The sequence below is a fragment of the Littorina saxatilis genome, linkage group LG15 (assembly GCF_037325665.1).
Source record: "Littorina saxatilis isolate snail1 linkage group LG15, US_GU_Lsax_2.0, whole genome shotgun sequence".
Lineage (NCBI taxonomy): Eukaryota > Metazoa > Mollusca > Gastropoda > Littorinimorpha > Littorinidae > Littorina > Littorina saxatilis.
This window is the reverse complement of record NC_090259.1, coordinates 48,562,843-48,582,857: the sequence shown is the minus strand read 5'-3', so window position 1 is coordinate 48,582,857 and position 20,015 is coordinate 48,562,843. Positions and strand designations below refer to the sequence as shown.

General features: G+C 45.1%; 1 protein-coding gene across 2 annotated transcripts in view; it reads right to left on the bottom strand.

Annotated features, from left to right (window-relative positions):
- Nucleotides 1-20,015, bottom strand: part of LOC138949514 (uncharacterized) — a 725,664-nt gene that overhangs the window by 318,599 nt on the left and 387,050 nt on the right. For both annotated transcript variants that reach the window (XM_070321340.1, XM_070321341.1), the window contains exon 13: nt 19,117-19,191. In XM_070321340.1, coding sequence (XP_070177441.1) covers nt 19,117-19,191 — 75 coding nt within the window. The remainder of the gene's footprint in view (nt 1-19,116; nt 19,192-20,015) is intronic.

Genomic DNA, 20,015 nt, shown 5'->3' with positions numbered 1-20,015 from the left:
CATACTGCTTCTGAACTTGTGTACTCACTACAGTTGGACAGCAAGTCACACTGGGTTCACGTACAGGGCCTGGTTAATCATACTGCTTCTGAACTTGTGTACTCACTACAGTTGGACAGCAAGTCACACTGGGTTCACGTACAGGGCCTGGTTAATCATACTGCTTCTGAACTTGTGTACTCACTACAGTTGGACAGCAAGTCACACTGGGTTCACGTACAGGGCCTGGTTAATCATACTGCTTCTGAACTTGTGTACTCACTACAGTTGGACAGCAAGTCACACTGGGTTCACGTACAGGGCCTGGTTAATCATACTGCTTCTGAACTTGTGTACTCACTACAGTTGGACAGCAAGTCACACTGGGTTCACGTACAGGGCCTGGTTAATCATACTGCTTCTGAACTTGTGTACTCACTACAGTTGGACAGCAAGTCACACTGGGTTCACGTACAGGGCCTGGTTAATCATACTGCTTCTGAACTTGTGTACTCACTACAGTTGGACAGCAAGTCACACTGGGTTCACGTACAGGGCCTGGTTAATCACACTGCTTCTGAACTTGTGTACTCACTACAGTTGGACAGCAAGTCACACTGGGTTCACGTACAGGGCCTGGTTAATCACACTGCTTCTGAACTTGTGTACTCACTACAGTTGGACAGCAAGTCACACTGGGTTCACGTACAGGGCCTGGTTAATCACACTGCTTCTGAACTTGTGTACTCACTACAGTTGGACAGCAAGTCACACTGGGTTCACGTACAGGGCCTGGTTAATCATACTGCTTCTGAACTTGTGTACTCACTACAGTTGGACAGCAAGTCACACTGGGTTCACGTACAGGGCCTGGTTAATCATACTGCTTCTGAACTTGTGTACTCACTACAGTTGGACAGCAAGTCACACTGGGTTCACGTACAGGGCCTGGTTAATCATACTGCTTCTGAACTTGTGTACTCACTACAGTTGGACAGCAAGTCACACTGGGTTCACGTACAGGGCCTGGTTAATCATACTGCTTCTGAACTTGTGTACTCACTACAGTTGGACAGCAAGTCACACTGGGTTCACGTACAGGGCCTGGTTAATCATACTGCTTCTGAACTTGTGTACTCACTACAGTTGGACAGCAAGTCACACTGGGTTCACGTACAGGGCCTGGTTAATCATACTGCTTCTGAACTTGTGTACTCACTACAGTTGGACAGCAAGTCACACTGGGTTCACGTACAGGGCCTGGTTAATCATACTGCTTCTGAACTTGTGTACTCACTACAGTTGGACAGCAAGTCACACTGGGTTCACGTACAGGGCCTGGTTAATCATACTGCTTCTGAACTTGTGTACTCACTACAGTTGGACAGCAAGTCACACTGGGTTCACGTACAGGGCCTGGTTAATCATACTGCTTCTGAACTTGTGTACTCACTACAGTTGGACAGCAAGTCACACTGGGTTCACGTACAGGGCCTGGTTAATCATACTGCTTCTGAACTTGTGTACTCACTACAGTTGGACAGCAAGTCACACTGGGTTCACGTACAGGGCCTGGTTAATCATACTGCTTCTGAACTTGTGTACTCACTACAGTTGGACAGCAAGTCACACTGGGTTCACGTACAGGGCCTGGTTAATCATACTGCTTCTGAACTTGTGTACTCACTACAGTTGGACAGCAAGTCACACTGGGTTCACGTACAGGGCCTGGTTAATCATACTGCTTCTGAACTTGTGTACTCACTACAGTTGGACAGCAAGTCACACTGGGTTCACGTACAGGGCCTGGTTAATCATACTGCTTCTGAACTTGTGTACTCACTACAGTTGGACAGCAAGTCACACTGGGTTCACGTACAGGGCCTGGTTAATCATACTGCTTCTGAACTTGTGTACTCACTACAGTTGGACAGCAAGTCACACTGGGTTCACGTACAGGGCCTGGTTAATCATACTGCTTCTGAACTTGTGTACTCACTACAGTTGGACAGCAAGTCACACTGGGTTCACGTACAGGGCCTGGTTAATCATACTGCTTCTGAACTTGTGTACTCACTACAGTTGGACAGCAAGTCACACTGGGTTCACGTACAGGGCCTGGTTAATCATACTGCTTCTGAACTTGTGTACTCACTACAGTTGGACAGCAAGTCACACTGGGTTCACGTACAGGGCCTGGTTAATCATACTGCTTCTGAACTTGTGTACTCACTACAGTTGGACAGCAAGTCACACTGGGTTCACGTACAGGGCCTGGTTAATCATACTGCTTCTGAACTTGTGTACTCACTACAGTTGGACAGCAAGTCACACTGGGTTCACGTACAGGGCCTGGTTAATCATACTGCTTCTGAACTTGTGTACTCACTACAGTTGGACAGCAAGTCACACTGGGTTCACGTACAGGGCCTGGTTAATCATACTGCTTCTGAACTTGTGTACTCACTACAGTTGGACAGCAAGTCACACTGGGTTCACGTACAGGGCCTGGTTAATCATACTGCTTCTGAACTTGTGTACTCACTACAGTTGGACAGCAAGTCACACTGGGTTCACGTACAGGGCCTGGTTAATCATACTGCTTCTGAACTTGTGTACTCACTACAGTTGGACAGCAAGTCACACTGGGTTCACGTACAGGGCCTGGTTAATCATACTGCTTCTGAACTTGTGTACTCACTACAGTTGGACAGCAAGTCACACTGGGTTCACGTACAGGGCCTGGTTAATCACACTGCTTCTGAACTTGTGTACTCACTACAGTTGGACAGCAAGTCACACTGGGTTCACGTACAGGGCCTGGTTAATCACACTGCTTCTGAACTTGTGTACTCACTACAGTTGGACAGCAAGTCACACTGGGTTCACGTACAGGGCCTGGTTAATCATACTGCTTCTGAACTTGTGTACTCACTACAGTTGGACAGCAAGTCACACTGGGTTCACGTACAGGGCCTGGTTAATCATACTGCTTCTGAACTTGTGTACTCACTACAGTTGGACAGCAAGTCACACTGGGTTCACGTACAGGGCCTGGTTAATCATACTGCTTCTGAACTTGTGTACTCACTACAGTTGGACAGCAAGTCACACTGGGTTCACGTACAGGGCCTGGTTAATCACACTGCTTCTGAACTTGTGTACTCACTACAGTTGGACAGCAAGTCACACTGGGTTCACGTACAGGGCCTGGTTAATCACACTGCTTCTGAACTTGTGTACTCACTACAGTTGGACAGCAAGTCACACTGGGTTCACGTACAGGGCCTGGTTAATCACACTGCTTCTGAACTTGTGTACTCACTACAGTTGGACAGCAAGTCACACTGGGTTCACGTACAGGGCCTGGTTAATCATACTGCTTCTGAACTTGTGTACTCACTACAGTTGGACAGCAAGTCACACTGGGTTCACGTACAGGGCCTGGTTAATCATACTGCTTCTGAACTTGTGTACTCACTACAGTTGGACAGCAAGTCACACTGGGTTCACGTACAGGGCCTGGTTAATCATACTGCTTCTGAACTTGTGTACTCACTACAGTTGGACAGCAAGTCACACTGGGTTCACGTACAGGGCCTGGTTAATCATACTGCTTCTGAACTTGTGTACTCACTACAGTTGGACAGCAAGTCACACTGGGTTCACGTACAGGGCCTGGTTAATCATACTGCTTCTGAACTTGTGTACTCACTACAGTTGGACAGCAAGTCACACTGGGTTCACGTACAGGGCCTGGTTAATCATACTGCTTCTGAACTTGTGTACTCACTACAGTTGGACAGCAAGTCACACTGGGTTCACGTACAGGGCCTGGTTAATCATACTGCTTCTGAACTTGTGTACTCACTACAGTTGGACAGCAAGTCACACTGGGTTCACGTACAGGGCCTGGTTAATCATACTGCTTCTGAACTTGTGTACTCACTACAGTTGGACAGCAAGTCACACTGGGTTCACGTACAGGGCCTGGTTAATCATACTGCTTCTGAACTTGTGTACTCACTACAGCTGGACAGCAAGTCACACTGGGTTCACGTACAGGGCCTGGTTAATCATACTGCTTCTGAACTTGTGTACTCCTACAGTTGGACAGCAAGTCACACTGGGTTCACGTACAGGGCCTGGTTAATCATACTGCTTCTGAACTTGTGTACTCACTACAGTTGGACAGCAAGTCACACTGGGTTCACGTACAGGGCCTGGTTAATCATACTGCTTCTGAACTTGTGTACTCACTACAGTTGGACAGCAAGTCACACTGGGTTCACGTACAGGGCCTGGTTAATCATACTGCTTCTGAACTTGTGTACTCACTACAGTTGGACAGCAAGTCACACTGGGTTCACGTACAGGGCCTGGTTAATCATACTGATTCTGAACTTGTGTACTCACTACAGTTGGACAGCAAGTCACACTGGGTTCACGTACAGGGCCTGGTTAATCATACTGCTTCTGAACTTGTGTACTCACTACAGTTGGACAGCAAGTCACACTGGGTTCACGTACAGGGCCTGGTTAATCATACTGCTTCTGAACTTGTGTACTCACTACAGTTGGACAGCAAGTCACACTGGGTTCACGTACAGGGCCTGGTTAATCATACTGCTTCTGAACTTGTGTACTCACTACAGTTGGACAGCAAGTCACACTGGGTTCACGTACAGGGCCTGGTTAATCATACTGCTTCTGAACTTGTGTACTCACTACAGTTGGACAGTAAGTCACACTGGTTTCACGTACAGGGCCTGGTTAATCATACTGCTTCTGAACTTGTGTACTCACTACAGTTGGACAGCAAGTCACACTGGGTTCACGTACAGGGCCTGGTTAATCATACTGCTTCTGAACTTGTGTACTCACTACAGTTGGACAGCAAGTCACACTGGGTTCACGTACAGGGCCTGGTTAATCATACTGCTTCTGAACTTGTGTACTCACTACAGTTGGACAGCAAGTCACACTGGGTTCACGTACAGGGCCTGGTTAATCATACTGCTTCTGAACTTGTGTACTCACTACAGTTGGACAGCAAGTCACACTGGGTTCACGTACAGGGCCTGGTTAATCATACTGCTTCTGAACTTGTGTACTCACTACAGTTGGACAGCAAGTCACACTGGGTTCACGTACAGGGCCTGGTTAATCATACTGCTTCTGAACTTGTGTACTCACTACAGTTGGACAGCAAGTCACACTGGGTTCACGTACAGGGCCTGGTTAATCATACTGCTTCTGAACTTGTGTACTCACTACAGTTGGACAGCAAGTCACACTGGGTTCACGTACAGGGCCTGGTTAATCATACTGCTTCTGAACTTGTGTACTCACTACAGTTGGACAGCAAGTCACACTGGGTTCACGTACAGGGCCTGGTTAATCATACTGCTTCTGAACTTGTGTACTCACTACAGTTGGACAGCAAGTCACACTGGGTTCACGTACAGGGCCTGGTTAATCATACTGCTTCTGAACTTGTGTACTCACTACAGTTGGACAGCAAGTCACACTGGGTTCACGTACAGGGCCTGGTTAATCATACTGCTTCTGAACTTGTGTACTCACTACAGTTGGACAGCAAGTCACACTGGGTTCACGTACAGGGCCTGGTTAATCATACTGCTTCTGAACTTGTGTACTCACTACAGTTGGACAGCAAGTCACACTGGGTTCACGTACAGGGCCTGGTTAATCATACTGCTTCTGAACTTGTGTACTCACTACAGTTGGACAGCAAGTCACACTGGGTTCACGTACAGGGCCTGGTTAATCATACTGCTTCTGAACTTGTGTACTCACTACAGTTGGACAGCAAGTCACACTGGGTTCACGTACAGGGCCTGGTTAATCATACTGCTTCTGAACTTGTGTACTCACTACAGTTGGACAGCAAGTCACACTGGGTTCACGTACAGGGCCTGGTTAATCATACTGCTTCTGAACTTGTGTACTCACTACAGTTGGACAGCAAGTCACACTGGGTTCACGTACAGGGCCTGGTTAATCATACTGCTTCTGAACTTGTGTACTCACTACAGTTGGACAGCAAGTCACACTGGGTTCACGTACAGGGCCTGGTTAATCATACTGCTTCTGAACTTGTGTACTCACTACAGTTGGACAGCAAGTCACACTGGGTTCACGTACAGGGCCTGGTTAATCATACTGCTTCTGAACTTGTGTACTCACTACAGTTGGACAGCAAGTCACACTGGGTTCACGTACAGGGCCTGGTTAATCATACTGCTTCTGAACTTGTGTACTCACTACAGTTGGACAGCAAGTCACACTGGGTTCACGTACAGGGCCTGGTTAATCATACTGCTTCTGAACTTGTGTACTCACTACAGTTGGACAGCAAGTCACACTGGGTTCACGTACAGGGCCTGGTTAATCATACTGCTTCTGAACTTGTGTACTCACTACAGTTGGACAGCAAGTCACACTGGGTTCACGTACAGGGCCTGGTTAATCATACTGCTTCTGAACTTGTGTACTCACTACAGTTGGACAGCAAGTCACACTGGGTTCACGTACAGGGCCTGGTTAATCATACTGCTTCTGAACTTGTGTACTCACTACAGTTGGACAGCAAGTCACACTGGGTTCACGTACAGGGCCTGGTTAATCATACTGCTTCTGAACTTGTGTACTCACTACAGTTGGACAGCAAGTCACACTGGGTTCACGTACAGGGCCTGGTTAATCATACTGCTTCTGAACTTGTGTACTCACTACAGTTGGACAGCAAGTCACACTGGGTTCACGTACAGGGCCTGGTTAATCATACTGCTTCTGAACTTGTGTACTCACTACAGTTGGACAGCAAGTCACACTGGGTTCACGTACAGGGCCTGGTTAATCATACTGCTTCTGAACTTGTGTACTCACTACAGTTGGACAGCAAGTCACACTGGGTTCACGTACAGGGCCTGGTTAATCATACTGCTTCTGAACTTGTGTACTCACTACAGTTGGACAGCAAGTCACACTGGGTTCACGTACAGGGCCTGGTTAATCATACTGCTTCTGAACTTGTGTACTCACTACAGTTGGACAGCAAGTCACACTGGGTTCACGTACAGGGCCTGGTTAATCATACTGCTTCTGAACTTGTGTACTCACTACAGTTGGACAGCAAGTCACACTGGGTTCACGTACAGGGCCTGGTTAATCATACTGCTTCTGAACTTGTGTACTCACTACAGTTGGACAGCAAGTCACACTGGGTTCACGTACAGGGCCTGGTTAATCATACTGCTTCTGAACTTGTGTACTCACTACAGTTGGACAGCAAGTCACACTGGGTTCACGTACAGGGCCTGGTTAATCATACTGCTTCTGAACTTGTGTACTCACTACAGTTGGACAGCAAGTCACACTGGGTTCACGTACAGGGCCTGGTTAATCATACTGCTTCTGAACTTGTGTACTCACTACAGTTGGACAGCAAGTCACACTGGGTTCACGTACAGGGCCTGGTTAATCATACTGCTTCTGAACTTGTGTACTCACTACAGTTGGACAGCAAGTCACACTGGGTTCACGTACAGGGCCTGGTTAATCATACTGCTTCTGAACTTGTGTACTCACTACAGTTGGACAGCAAGTCACACTGGGTTCACGTACAGGGCCTGGTTAATCATACTGCTTCTGAACTTGTGTACTCACTACAGTTGGACAGCAAGTCACACTGGGTTCACGTACAGGGCCTGGTTAATCATACTGCTTCTGAACTTGTGTACTCACTACAGTTGGACAGCAAGTCACACTGGGTTCACGTACAGGGCCTGGTTAATCATACTGCTTCTGAACTTGTGTACTCACTACAGTTGGACAGCAAGTCACACTGGGTTCACGTACAGGGCCTGGTTAATCATACTGCTTCTGAACTTGTGTACTCACTACAGTTGGACAGCAAGTCACACTGGGTTCACGTACAGGGCCTGGTTAATCATACTGCTTCTGAACTTGTGTACTCACTACAGTTGGACAGCAAGTCACACTGGGTTCACGTACAGGGCCTGGTTAATCATACTGCTTCTGAACTTGTGTACTCACTACAGTTGGACAGCAAGTCACACTGGGTTCACGTACAGGGCCTGGTTAATCATACTGCTTCTGAACTTGTGTACTCACTACAGTTGGACAGCAAGTCACACTGGGTTCACGTACAGGGCCTGGTTAATCATACTGCTTCTGAACTTGTGTACTCACTACAGTTGGACAGCAAGTCACACTGGGTTCACGTACAGGGCCTGGTTAATCATACTGCTTCTGAACTTGTGTACTCACTACAGTTGGACAGCAAGTCACACTGGGTTCACGTACAGGGCCTGGTTAATCATACTGCTTCTGAACTTGTGTACTCACTACAGTTGGACAGCAAGTCACACTGGGTTCACGTACAGGGCCTGGTTAATCATAGTGCTTCTGAACTTGTGTACTCACTACAGTTGGACAGCAAGTCACACTGGGTTCACGTACAGGGCCTGGTTAATCATACTGCTTCTGAACTTGTGTACTCACTACAGTTGGACAGCAAGTCACACTGGGTTCACGTACAGGGCCTGGTTAATCATACTGCTTCTGAACTTGTGTACTCACTACAGTTGGACAGCAAGTCACACTGGGTTCACGTACAGGGCCTGGTTAATCATACTGCTTCTGAACTTGTGTACTCACTACAGTTGGACAGCAAGTCACACTGGGTTCACGTACAGGGCCTGGTTAATCATACTGCTTCTGAACTTGTGTACTCACTACAGTTGGACAGCAAGTCACACTGGGTTCACGTACAGGGCCTGGTTAATCATACTGCTTCTGAACTTGTGTACTCACTACAGTTGGACAGCAAGTCACACTGGGTTCACGTACAGGGCCTGGTTAATCATACTGCTTCTGAACTTGTGTACTCACTACAGTTGGACAGCAAGTCACACTGGGTTCACGTACAGGGCCTGGTTAATCATACTGCTTCTGAACTTGTGTACTCACTACAGTTGGACAGCAAGTCACACTGGGTTCACGTACAGGGCCTGGTTAATCATACTGCTTCTGAACTTGTGTACTCACTACAGTTGGACAGCAAGTCACACTGGGTTCACGTACAGGGCCTGGTTAATCATACTGCTTCTGAACTTGTGTACTCACTACAGTTGGACAGCAAGTCACACTGGGTTCACGTACAGGGCCTGGTTAATCATACTGCTTCTGAACTTGTGTACTCACTACAGTTGGACAGCAAGTCACACTGGGTTCACGTACAGGGCCTGGTTAATCATACTGCTTCTGAACTTGTGTACTCACTACAGTTGGACAGCAAGTCACACTGGGTTCACGTACTAGGCCTTGTTAACTCTTACCAGTTCGCTCCCTTGCCCATCGTAAGCTTGCTTACGATGCCCCCCTTGTAGTTTTCCACTGACCAATTATCTAATTATATTTTTTTTTAAATTTTTTTTTTTTACATTGGATGGGTCGGACAGTGGATAAACTCATATTTAAGACACACTTTATGACTGAAACAAGCTGGGTTTTTGTTATAAGTTAGTTATAGAAATGCATTATTAGGCACAAAAAAAAAAAGTCTGTTAACGGTAACATAGGCCAAAAATATAGGGTCGGTAGGTCGGGACTTTTTTTTTATTTATTTATTTATTTCCCCAAAACATATTTTTAAGTTATTTTGCCAAAAAACAAAGCCCCCTTTTTTTCTTTTTTTTCAAAAATTTTTTTTTTTCAATTTTTTTTCAAATTTTTTTTTTTCAATTTTTTTTTTTTTTTTTTTTTTTTTTACCAAATGCCAAACAAAAGTCTAGGGTCGCGCGAAAAAATAGGGTCAGTCAGGATACCGTAAACAGAATATTTTTTTTGGGGGGGGCCTTAGGCATGAAACGTCCAACTTTGAAATTTGGGTGGGGGTATTCAGGTGACAATAACTTTTTTGTTTATCAGCAAAACTCTATAAAACTTTGCTATGTTATGTAAAATGAATGCCCAAACAGACTAGTTAGCAGCATATCTAAAATAAACTGAACACAAAAAAAATTTCTTCTTTGTGTTTGTCACGTGTTCCAAAAAATGGGCGTACAAATTTCAACAAAAATCATGTTGTCACCCCCATAAAATTTTTACCTTTAAAGATAGCACAATTCTCTTTGCAAATATGAAAAGCTTATTCCTGTTCCTTTCATTTGATATATAACTTTCTATATTTCATTTAGAATATGACCCCAGATAGCCACTCGGCAAGTAGGCACCAACAGCACTGTAAAATATGCCCTAAAACCCCCGAACTGGTAAGAGTTAATCATACTGCTTCTGAACTTGTGTACTCACTACAGTTGGACAGCAAGTCACACTGGGTTCACGTACAGGGCCTGGTTAATCACACTGCTTCTGAACTTGTGTACTCACTACAGTTGGACAGCAAGTCACACTGGGTTCACGTACAGGGCCTGGTTAATCATACTGCTTCTGAACTTGTGTACTCACTACAGTTGGACAGCAAGTCACACTGGGTTCACGTACAGGGCCTGGTTAATCACACTGCTTCTAAACTTGTGTACTCACTACAGTTGGACAGCAAGTCACACTGGGTTCACGTACAGGGCCTGGTTAATCACACTGCTTCTGAACTTGTGTACTCACTACAGTTGGACAGCAAGTCACACTGGGTTCACGTACAGGGCCTGGTTAATCACACTGCTTCTGAACTTGTGTACGCTCTACAGTTGGACAGCAAGTCACACTGGGTTCACGTACAGGGCCTGGTTAATCACACTGCTTCTGAACTTGTGTACTCACTACAGTTGGACAGCAAGTCACATTGGGTTCACGTACAGGGCCTGGTTAATCACACTGCTTCTGAACTTGTGTACTCACTACAGTTGGACAGCAAGTCACACTGGGTTCACGTACAGGGCCTGGTTAATCACACTGCTTCTGAACTTGTGTACTCACTACAGTTGGACAGCAAGTCACACTGGGTTCACGTACAGGGCCTGGTTAATCACACTGCTTCTGAACATGTGTACTCACTACAGTTGGACAGCAAGTCACACTGGGTTCACGTACAGGGTCTGGTTAATCATACTGCTTCTGAACTTGTGTACTCACTACAGTTGGACAGCAAGTCACACTGGGTTCACGTACAGGGCCTGGTTAATCACACTGCTTCTGAACTTGTGTACTCACTACAGTTGGACAGCAAGTCACACTGGGTTCACGTACAGGGCCTGGTTAATCATACTGCTTCTGAACTTGTGTACTCACTACAGTTGGACAGCAAGTCACACTGGGTTCACGTACAGGGCCTGGTTAATCATACTGCTTCTGAACTTGTGTACTCACTACAGTTGGACAGCAAGTCACACTGGGTTCACGTACAGGGCCTGGTTAATCATACTGCTTCTGAACTTGTGTACTCACTACAGTTGGACAGCAAGTCACACTGGGTTCACGTACAGGGCCTGGTTAATCATACTGCTTCTGAACTTGTGTACTCACTACAGTTGGACAGCAAGTCACACTGGGTTCACGTACAGGGCCTGGTTAATCATACTGCTTCAGAACTTGTGTACTCACTACAGTTGGACAGCAAGTCACACTGGGTTCACGTACAGGGCCTGGTTAATCATACTGCTTCTGAACTTGTGTACTCACTACAGTTGGACAGCAAGTCACACTGGGTTCACGTACAGGGCCTGGTTAATCATACTGCTTCTGAACGTGTGTACACACTACAGTTGGACAGCAAGTCACACTGGGTTCACGTACAGGGCCTGGTTAATCATACTGCTTCTGAACGTGTGTACTCACTACAGTTGGACAGGAAGTCACACTGGGTTCACGTACTAGGCCTTGTTAATCATACTGCTTCTGAACTTGTGTACTCACTACAGTTGGACAGCAAGTCACACTGGGTTCACGTACTAGGCCTGGTTAATCATACTGCTTCTGAACTTGTGTACTCACTACAGTTGGACAGCAAGTCACACTGGGTTCACGTACAGGGCCTGGTTAATCATACTGCTTCCGAACGTGTGTACTCACTACAGTTGGACAGCAAGTCACACTGGGTTCACGTACTAGGCCTTGTTAACTCTTACCAGTTCGCTCCCTTGCCCATCGTAAGCTTGCTTACGATGCCCCCCCTGTAGTTTTCCACTGACCAATTATCTAATTATATTTTTTTTTAAATTTTTTTTTTTACATTGGATGGGTCGGACAGTGGATAAACTCATATTTAAGACACACTTTATGACTGAAACAAGCTGGGTTTTTGTTATAAGTTAGTTATAGAAATGCATTATTAGGCACAAAAAAAAAAAAGTCTGTTAACGGTAACATAGGCCAAAAAAATAGGGTCGGTAGGTCGGGACTTTTTATTTTTTTATTTATTTATTTCCCCAAAACATATTTTTAAGTTATTTTGCCAAAAAACAAAGCCCCCTTTTTTTCTTTTTTTTCAAAAATTTTTTTTTTCAATTTTTTTTCAAATTTTTATTTTTTTTAAATTTTTTTTATTTATTTATTTTTTTTACCAAATGCCAAACAAAAGTCTAGGGTCGCGCGAAAAAATAGGGTCAGTCAGGATACCGTAAACAGAATATTTTTTTGGGGGGGGCCTTAGGCATGAAACGTCCAACTTTGAAATTTGGGTGGGGGTATTCAGGTGACAATAACTTTTTTGTTTATCAGCAAAACTCTATAAAACTTTGCTATGTTATGTAAAATGAATGCCCAAACAGACTAGTTAGCAGCATATCTAAAATAAACTGAACACAAAAAAAATTTCTTCTTTGTGTTTGTCACGTGTTCCAAAAAATGGGCGTACAAATTTCAACAAAAATCATGTTGTCACCCCCATAAAATTTTTACCTTTAAAGATAGCACAATTCTCTTTGCAAATATGAAAAGCTTATTCATGTTCCTTTCATTTGATATATAACTTTCTATATTTCATTTAGAATATGACCCCAGATAGCCACTCGGCAAGTAGGCACCAACAGCACTGTAAAATATGCCCTAAAACCCCCGAACTGGTAAGAGTTAATCATACTGCTTCTGAACTTGTGTACTCACTACAGTTGGACAGCAAGTCACACTGGGTTCACGTACAGGGCCTGGTTAATCACACTGCTTCTGAACTTGTGTACTCACTACAGTTGGACAGCAAGTCACACTGGGTTCACGTACAGGGCCTGGTTAATCATACTGCTTCTGAACTTGTGTACTCACTACAGTTGGACAGCAAGTCACACTGGGTTCACGTACAGGGCCTGGTTAATCACACTGCTTCTGAACTTGTGTACTCACTAAAGTTGGACAGCAAGTCACACTGGGTTCACGTACAGGGCCTGGTTAATCACACTGCTTCTGAACTTGTGTACTCACTACAGTTGGACAGCAAGTCACACTGGGTTCACGTACAGGGCCTGGTTAATCACACTGCTTCTGAACTTGTGTACGCACTACAGTTGGACAGCAAGTCACACTGGGTTCACGTACAGGGCCTGGTTAATCACACTGCTTCTGAACTTGTGTACTCACTACAGTTGGACAGCAAGTCACATTGGGTTCACGTACAGGGCCTGGTTAATCACACTGCTTCTGAACTTGTGTACTCACTACAGTTGGACAGCAAGTCACACTGGGTTCACGTACAGGGCCTGGTTAATCACACTGCTTCTGAACTTGTGTACTCACTACAGTTGGACAGCAAGTCACACTGGGTTCACGTACAGGGCCTGGTTAATCACACTGCTTCTGAACATGTGTACTCACTACAGTTGGACAGCAAGTCACACTGGGTTCACGTACAGGGTCTGGTTAATCATACTGCTTCTGAACTTGTGTACTCACTACAGTTGGACAGCAAGTCACACTGGGTTCACGTACAGGGCCTGGTTAATCACACTGCTTCTGAACTTGTGTACTCACTACAGTTGGACAGCAAGTCACACTGGGTTCACGTACAGGGCCTGGTTAATCATACTGCTTCTGAACTTGTGTACTCACTACAGTTGGACAGCAAGTCACACTGGGTTCACGTACAGGGCCTGGTTAATCATACTGCTTCTGAACTTGTGTACTCACTACAGTTGGACAGCAAGTCACACTGGGTTCACGTACAGGGCCTGGTTAATCATACTGCTTCTGAACTTGTGTACTCACTACAGTTGGACAGCAAGTCACACTGGGTTCACGTACAGGGCCTGGTTAATCATACTGCTTCTGAACTTGTGTACTCACTACAGTTGGACAGCAAGTCACACTGGGTTCACGTACAGGGCCTGGTTAATCATACTGCTTCTGAACGTGTGTACTCACTGCAGTTGGACAGGAAGTCACACTGGGTTCACGTACTAGGCCTTGTTAATCATACTGCTTCTGAACTTGTGTACTCACTACAGTTGGACAGCAAGTCACACTGGGTTCACGTACAGGGCCTGGTTAATCACACTGCTTCTGAACTTGTGTACTCACTACAGTTGGACAGCAAGTCACACTGGGTTCACGTACAGGGCCTGGTTAATCATACTGCTTCTGAACTTGTGTACTCACTACAGTTGGACAGCAAGTCACACTGGGTTCACGTACAGGGCCTGGTTAATCATACTGATTCTGAACTTGTGTACTCACTACAGTTGGACAGCAAGTCACACTGGGTTCACGTACAGGGCCTGGTTAATCATACTGATTCTGAACTTGTGTACTCACTACAGTTGGACAGCAAGTCACACTGGGTTCACGTACAGGGCCTGGTTAATCATACTGCTTCTGAACTTGTGTACTCACTACAGTTGGACAGCAAGTCACACTGGGTTCACGTACAGGGCCTGGTTAATCATACTGCTTCTGAACTTGTGTACTCACTACAGTTGGACAGTAAGTCACACTGGTTTCACGTACAGGGCCTGGTTAATCATACTGCTTCTGAACTTGTGTACTCACTACAGTTGGACAGCAAGTCACACTGGGTTCACGTACAGGGCCTGGTTAATCATACTGCTTCTGAACTTGTGTACTCACTACAGTTGGACAGCAAGTCACACTGGGTTCACGTACAGGGCCTGGTTAATCATACTGCTTCTGAACTTGTGTACTCACTACAGTTGGACAGCAAGTCACACTGGGTTCACGTACAGGGCCTGGTTAATCATAGTGTTTCTGAACTTGTGTACTCACTACAGTTGGACAGCAAGTCACACTGGGTTCACGTACAGGGCCGGGTTAATCATAGTGCTTCTGAACTTGTGTACTCACTACAGTTGGACAGCAAGTCACACTGGGTTCACGTACAGGGCCTGGTTAATCATACTGCTTCTGAACTTGTGTACTCACTACAGTTGGACAGCAAGTCACACTGGGTTCACGTACAGGGCCTGGTTAATCATACTGCTTCTGAACTTGTGTACTCACTACAGTTGGACAGCAAGTCACACTGGGTTCACGTACAGGGCCTGGTTAATCATACTGCTTCTGAACTTGTGTACTCACTACAGTTGGACAGCAAGTCACACTGGGTTCACGTACAGGGCCTGGTTAATCATACTGCTTCTGAACTTGTGTACTCACTACAGTTGGACAGCAAGTCACACTGGGTTCACGTACAGGGCCTGGTTAATCATACTGCTTCAGAACTTGTGTACTCACTACAGTTGGACAGCAAGTCACACTGGGTTCACGTACAGGGCCTGGTTAATCATACTGCTTCTGAACTTGTGTACTCACTACAGTTGGACAGCAAGTCACACTGGGTTCACGTACAGGGCCTGGTTAATCATACTGCTTCTGAACTTGTGTACTCACTACAGTTGGACAGCAAGTCACACTGGGTTCACGTACAGGGCCTGGTTAATCATACTGCTTCTGAACGTGTGTACTCACTACAGTTGGACAGCAAGTCACACTGGGTTCACGTACTAGGCCTGGTTAATCATACTGCTTCTGAACTTGTGTACTCACTACAGTTGGACAGCAAGTCACACTGGGTTCACGTACAGGGCCTGGTTAATCACACTGCTTCTGAACTTGTGTACTCACTACAGTTGGACAGCAAGTCACAGTGGGTTCACGTACAGGGCCTGGTTAATCATACTGCTTCTGAACGTGTGTACTCACTACAGTTGGACAGCAAGTCACACTGGGTTCACGTACTAGGCCTTGTTAACTCTTACCAGTTCGCTCCCTTGCCCATCGTAAGCTTGCTTACGATGCCCCCCCTGTAGTTTTCCACTGACCAATTATCTAATTATAATTTTTTTTAATTTTTTTTTTTACATTGGATGGGTCGGACAGTGGATAAACTCATATTTAAGACACACTTTATGACTGAAACAAGCTGGGTTTTTGTTATAAGTTAGTTATAGAAATGCATTATTAGGCACAAAACAAAAAAAAGTCTGTTAACGGTAACATAGGCCAAAAAAATAGGGTCGGTAGGTCGGGACTTTTTATTTTTTTATTTATTTATTTCCCCAAAACATATTTTTAAGTTATTTTGCCAAAAAACAAAGCCCCCTTTTTTTCTTTTTTTTCAAAAATTTTTTTTTTTCAATTTTTTTTCCAATTTTTTTTTTTCAATTTTTTTTTTTTTTTTTTTTTTTTTACCAAATGCCAAACAAAAGTCTAGGGTCGCGCGAAAAAATAGGGTCAGTCAGGATACCGTAAACAGAATATTTTTTTTGGGGGGGGCCTTAGGCATGAAACGTCCAACTTTGAAATTTGGGTGGGGGTATTCAGGTGACAATAACTTTTTTGTTTATCAGCAAAACTCTATAAAACTTTGCTATGTTATGTAAAATGAATGCCCAAACAGACTAGTTAGCAGCATATCTAAAATAAACTGAACACAAAAAAAATTTCTTCTTTGTGTTTGTCACGTGTTCCAAAAAATGGGCGTACAAATTTCAACAAAAATCATGTTGTCACCCCCATAAAATTTTTACCTTTAAAGATAGCACAATTCTCTTTGCAAATATGAAAAGCTTATTCATGTTCCTTTCATTTGATATATAACTTTCTATATTTCATTTAGAATATGACCCCAGATAGCCACTCGGCAAGTAGGCACCAACAGCACTGTAAAATATGCCCTAAAACCCCCGAACTGGTAAGAGTTAATCATACTGCTTCTGAACTTGTGTACTCACTACAGTTGGACAGCAAGTCACACTGGGTTCACGTACAGGGCCTGGTTAATCACACTGCTTCTGAACTTGTGTACTCACTACAGTTGGACAGCAAGTCACACTGGGTTCACGTACAGGGCCTGGTTAATCATACTGCTTCTGAACTTGTGTACTCACTACAGTTGGACAGCACTTAAGTCACACTGGGTTCACGTACAGGGCCTGGTTAATCACACTGCTTCTGAACTTGTGTACTCACTACAGTTGGACAGCAAGTCACACTGGGTTCACGTACAGGGCCTGGTTAATCACACTGCTTCTGAACTTGTGTACTCACTACAGTTGGACAGCAAGTCACACTGGGTTCACGTAGAGGGCCTGGTTAATCACACTGCTTCTGAACTTGTGTACGCTCTACAGTTGGACAGCAAGTCACACTGGGTTCACGTAGAGGGCCTGGTTAATCACACTGCTTCTGAACTTGTGTACTCACTACAGTTGGACAGCAAGTCACATTGGGTTCACGTACAGGGCCTGGTTAATCACACTGCTTCTGAACTTGTGTACTCACTACAGTTGGACAGCAAGTCACACTGGGTTCACGTACAGGGCCTGGTTAATCACACTGCTTCTGAACTTGTGTACTCACTACAGTTGGACAGCAAGTCACACTGGGTTCACGTACAGGGCCTGGTTAATCACACTGCTTCTGAACATGTGTACTCACTACAGTTGGACAGCAAGTCACACTGGGTTCACGTACAGGGTCTGGTTAATCATACTGCTTCTGAACTTGTGTACTCACTACAGTTGGACAGCAAGTCACACTGGGTTCACGTACAGGGCCTGGTTAATCACACTGCTTCTGAACTTGTGTACTCACTACAGTTGGACAGCAAGTCACACTGGGTTCACGTACAGGGCCTGGTTAATCATACTGCTTCTGAACTTGTGTACTCACTACAGTTGGACAGCAAGTCACACTGGGTTCACGTACAGGGCCTGGTTAATCATACTGCTTCTGAACTTGTGTACTCACTACAGTTGGACAGCAAGTCACACTGGGTTCACGTACAGGGCCTGGTTAATCACACTGCTTCTGAACTTGTGTACTCACTACAGTTGGACAGCAAGTCACACTGGGTTCACGTACAGGGCCTGGTTAATCACACTGCTTCTGAACTTGTGTACTCACTACAGTTGGACAGCAAGTCACACTGGGTTCACGTACAGGGCCTGGTTAATCACACTGCTTCTGAACTTGTGTACGCACTACAGTTGGACAGCAAGTCACACTGGGTTCACGTACAGGGCCTGGTTAATCCCACTGCTTCTGAACTTGTGTACTCACTACAGTTGGACAGCAAGTCACACTGGGTTCACGTACAGGGCCTGGTTAATCACACTGCTTCTGAACTTGTGTACTCACTACAGTTGGACAGCAAGTCACACTGGGTTCACGTACAGGGCCTGGTTAATCACACTGCTTCTGAACTTGTGTACTCACTACAGTTGGACAGCAAGTCACACTGGGTTCACGTACAGGGCATGGTTAATCACACTGCTTCTGAACTTGTGTACTCACTACAGTTGGACAGCAAGTCACACTGGGTTCACGTACAGGGCCTGGTTAATCATACTGCTTCTGAACTTGTGTACTCACTACAGTTGGACAGCAAGTCACACTGGGTTCACGTACAGGGCCTGGTTAATCACACTGCTTCTGAACTTGTGTACTCACTACAGTTGGACAGCAAGTCACACTGGGTTCACGTACAGGGCCTGGTTAATCATACTGCTTCTGAACTTGTGTACTCACTACACTTGGACAGCAAGTCACACTGGGTTCACGTACAGGGCCTGGTTAATCATACTGCTTCTGAACTTGTGTACTCACTACACTTGGACAGCAAGTCACACTGGGTTCACGTACAGGGCCTGGTTAATCATACTGCTTCTGAACTTGTGTACTCACTACACTTGGACAGCAAGTCACACTGGGTTCCAGCGATACAGTCACCTGTCGGGCACTGCTGACGGAGTATCCACTCTGAAAAAAGTACAAGCCAACTCTTTACATATAAAGGACCAGACAAGTGTTGTCATGTTGAAATGACCCTCAATATAAGGACTTATTACCAGCTCAGTGCATTATATTGCTATTTGACCAACCCGGACCGTTTCTGATTACCCGCTTAATGTTCTCACTGTCAAGCAAGAACTTTTTTTGTTTATCACGCTAAAAGTAAAAAGACAAAGTAAACATTTGAATTAACAATATCAGCGCGACTTATACGAAAGAGTGACTCTTAAAATGTTGTCAAATAATACACGTTTTCATCTAAACAATACCAGAACGGTCATGGAATGACGTCAAACATCCGCCTGAATATTACTTGTTATGGATATCGATCAAGGCTAGGGGACTTGGAGTTAAGCCCTTACCACCGGAGAAGGACACAAATTTCGGAGCTCCGAAAAATGTGATAAATATCTTCTCCTAAGCTACTACTGCTGACTGAAAATGTTAAAAACGGGACTGCCACATCGCCTGGAACAGTTCCTGATCAACTTAGTTGACGATGTTGGGCTATCTTCTTGGAAAATCCAGGGGGAAGGTGGCAGTACAACAGTTGTGTTGAGGTTTGCTGGGCCGCCATCAGACCATGCCAACATACAGGGTGACCCAAAAAAAAGAGTACCCAAACAAAACGTCATAAATTGAACAAAAATAAAGCAATCTTCATGAAATTTATTTACACACACAAGTAGCCTCTGCATGATTTGCACAGAAAATTTTAGTGTTCTACACTACTCACAAAAAGTTAAGGATCACTATGAGAAAACAGGTGCTCAATAAAATCAGTTCGCCAC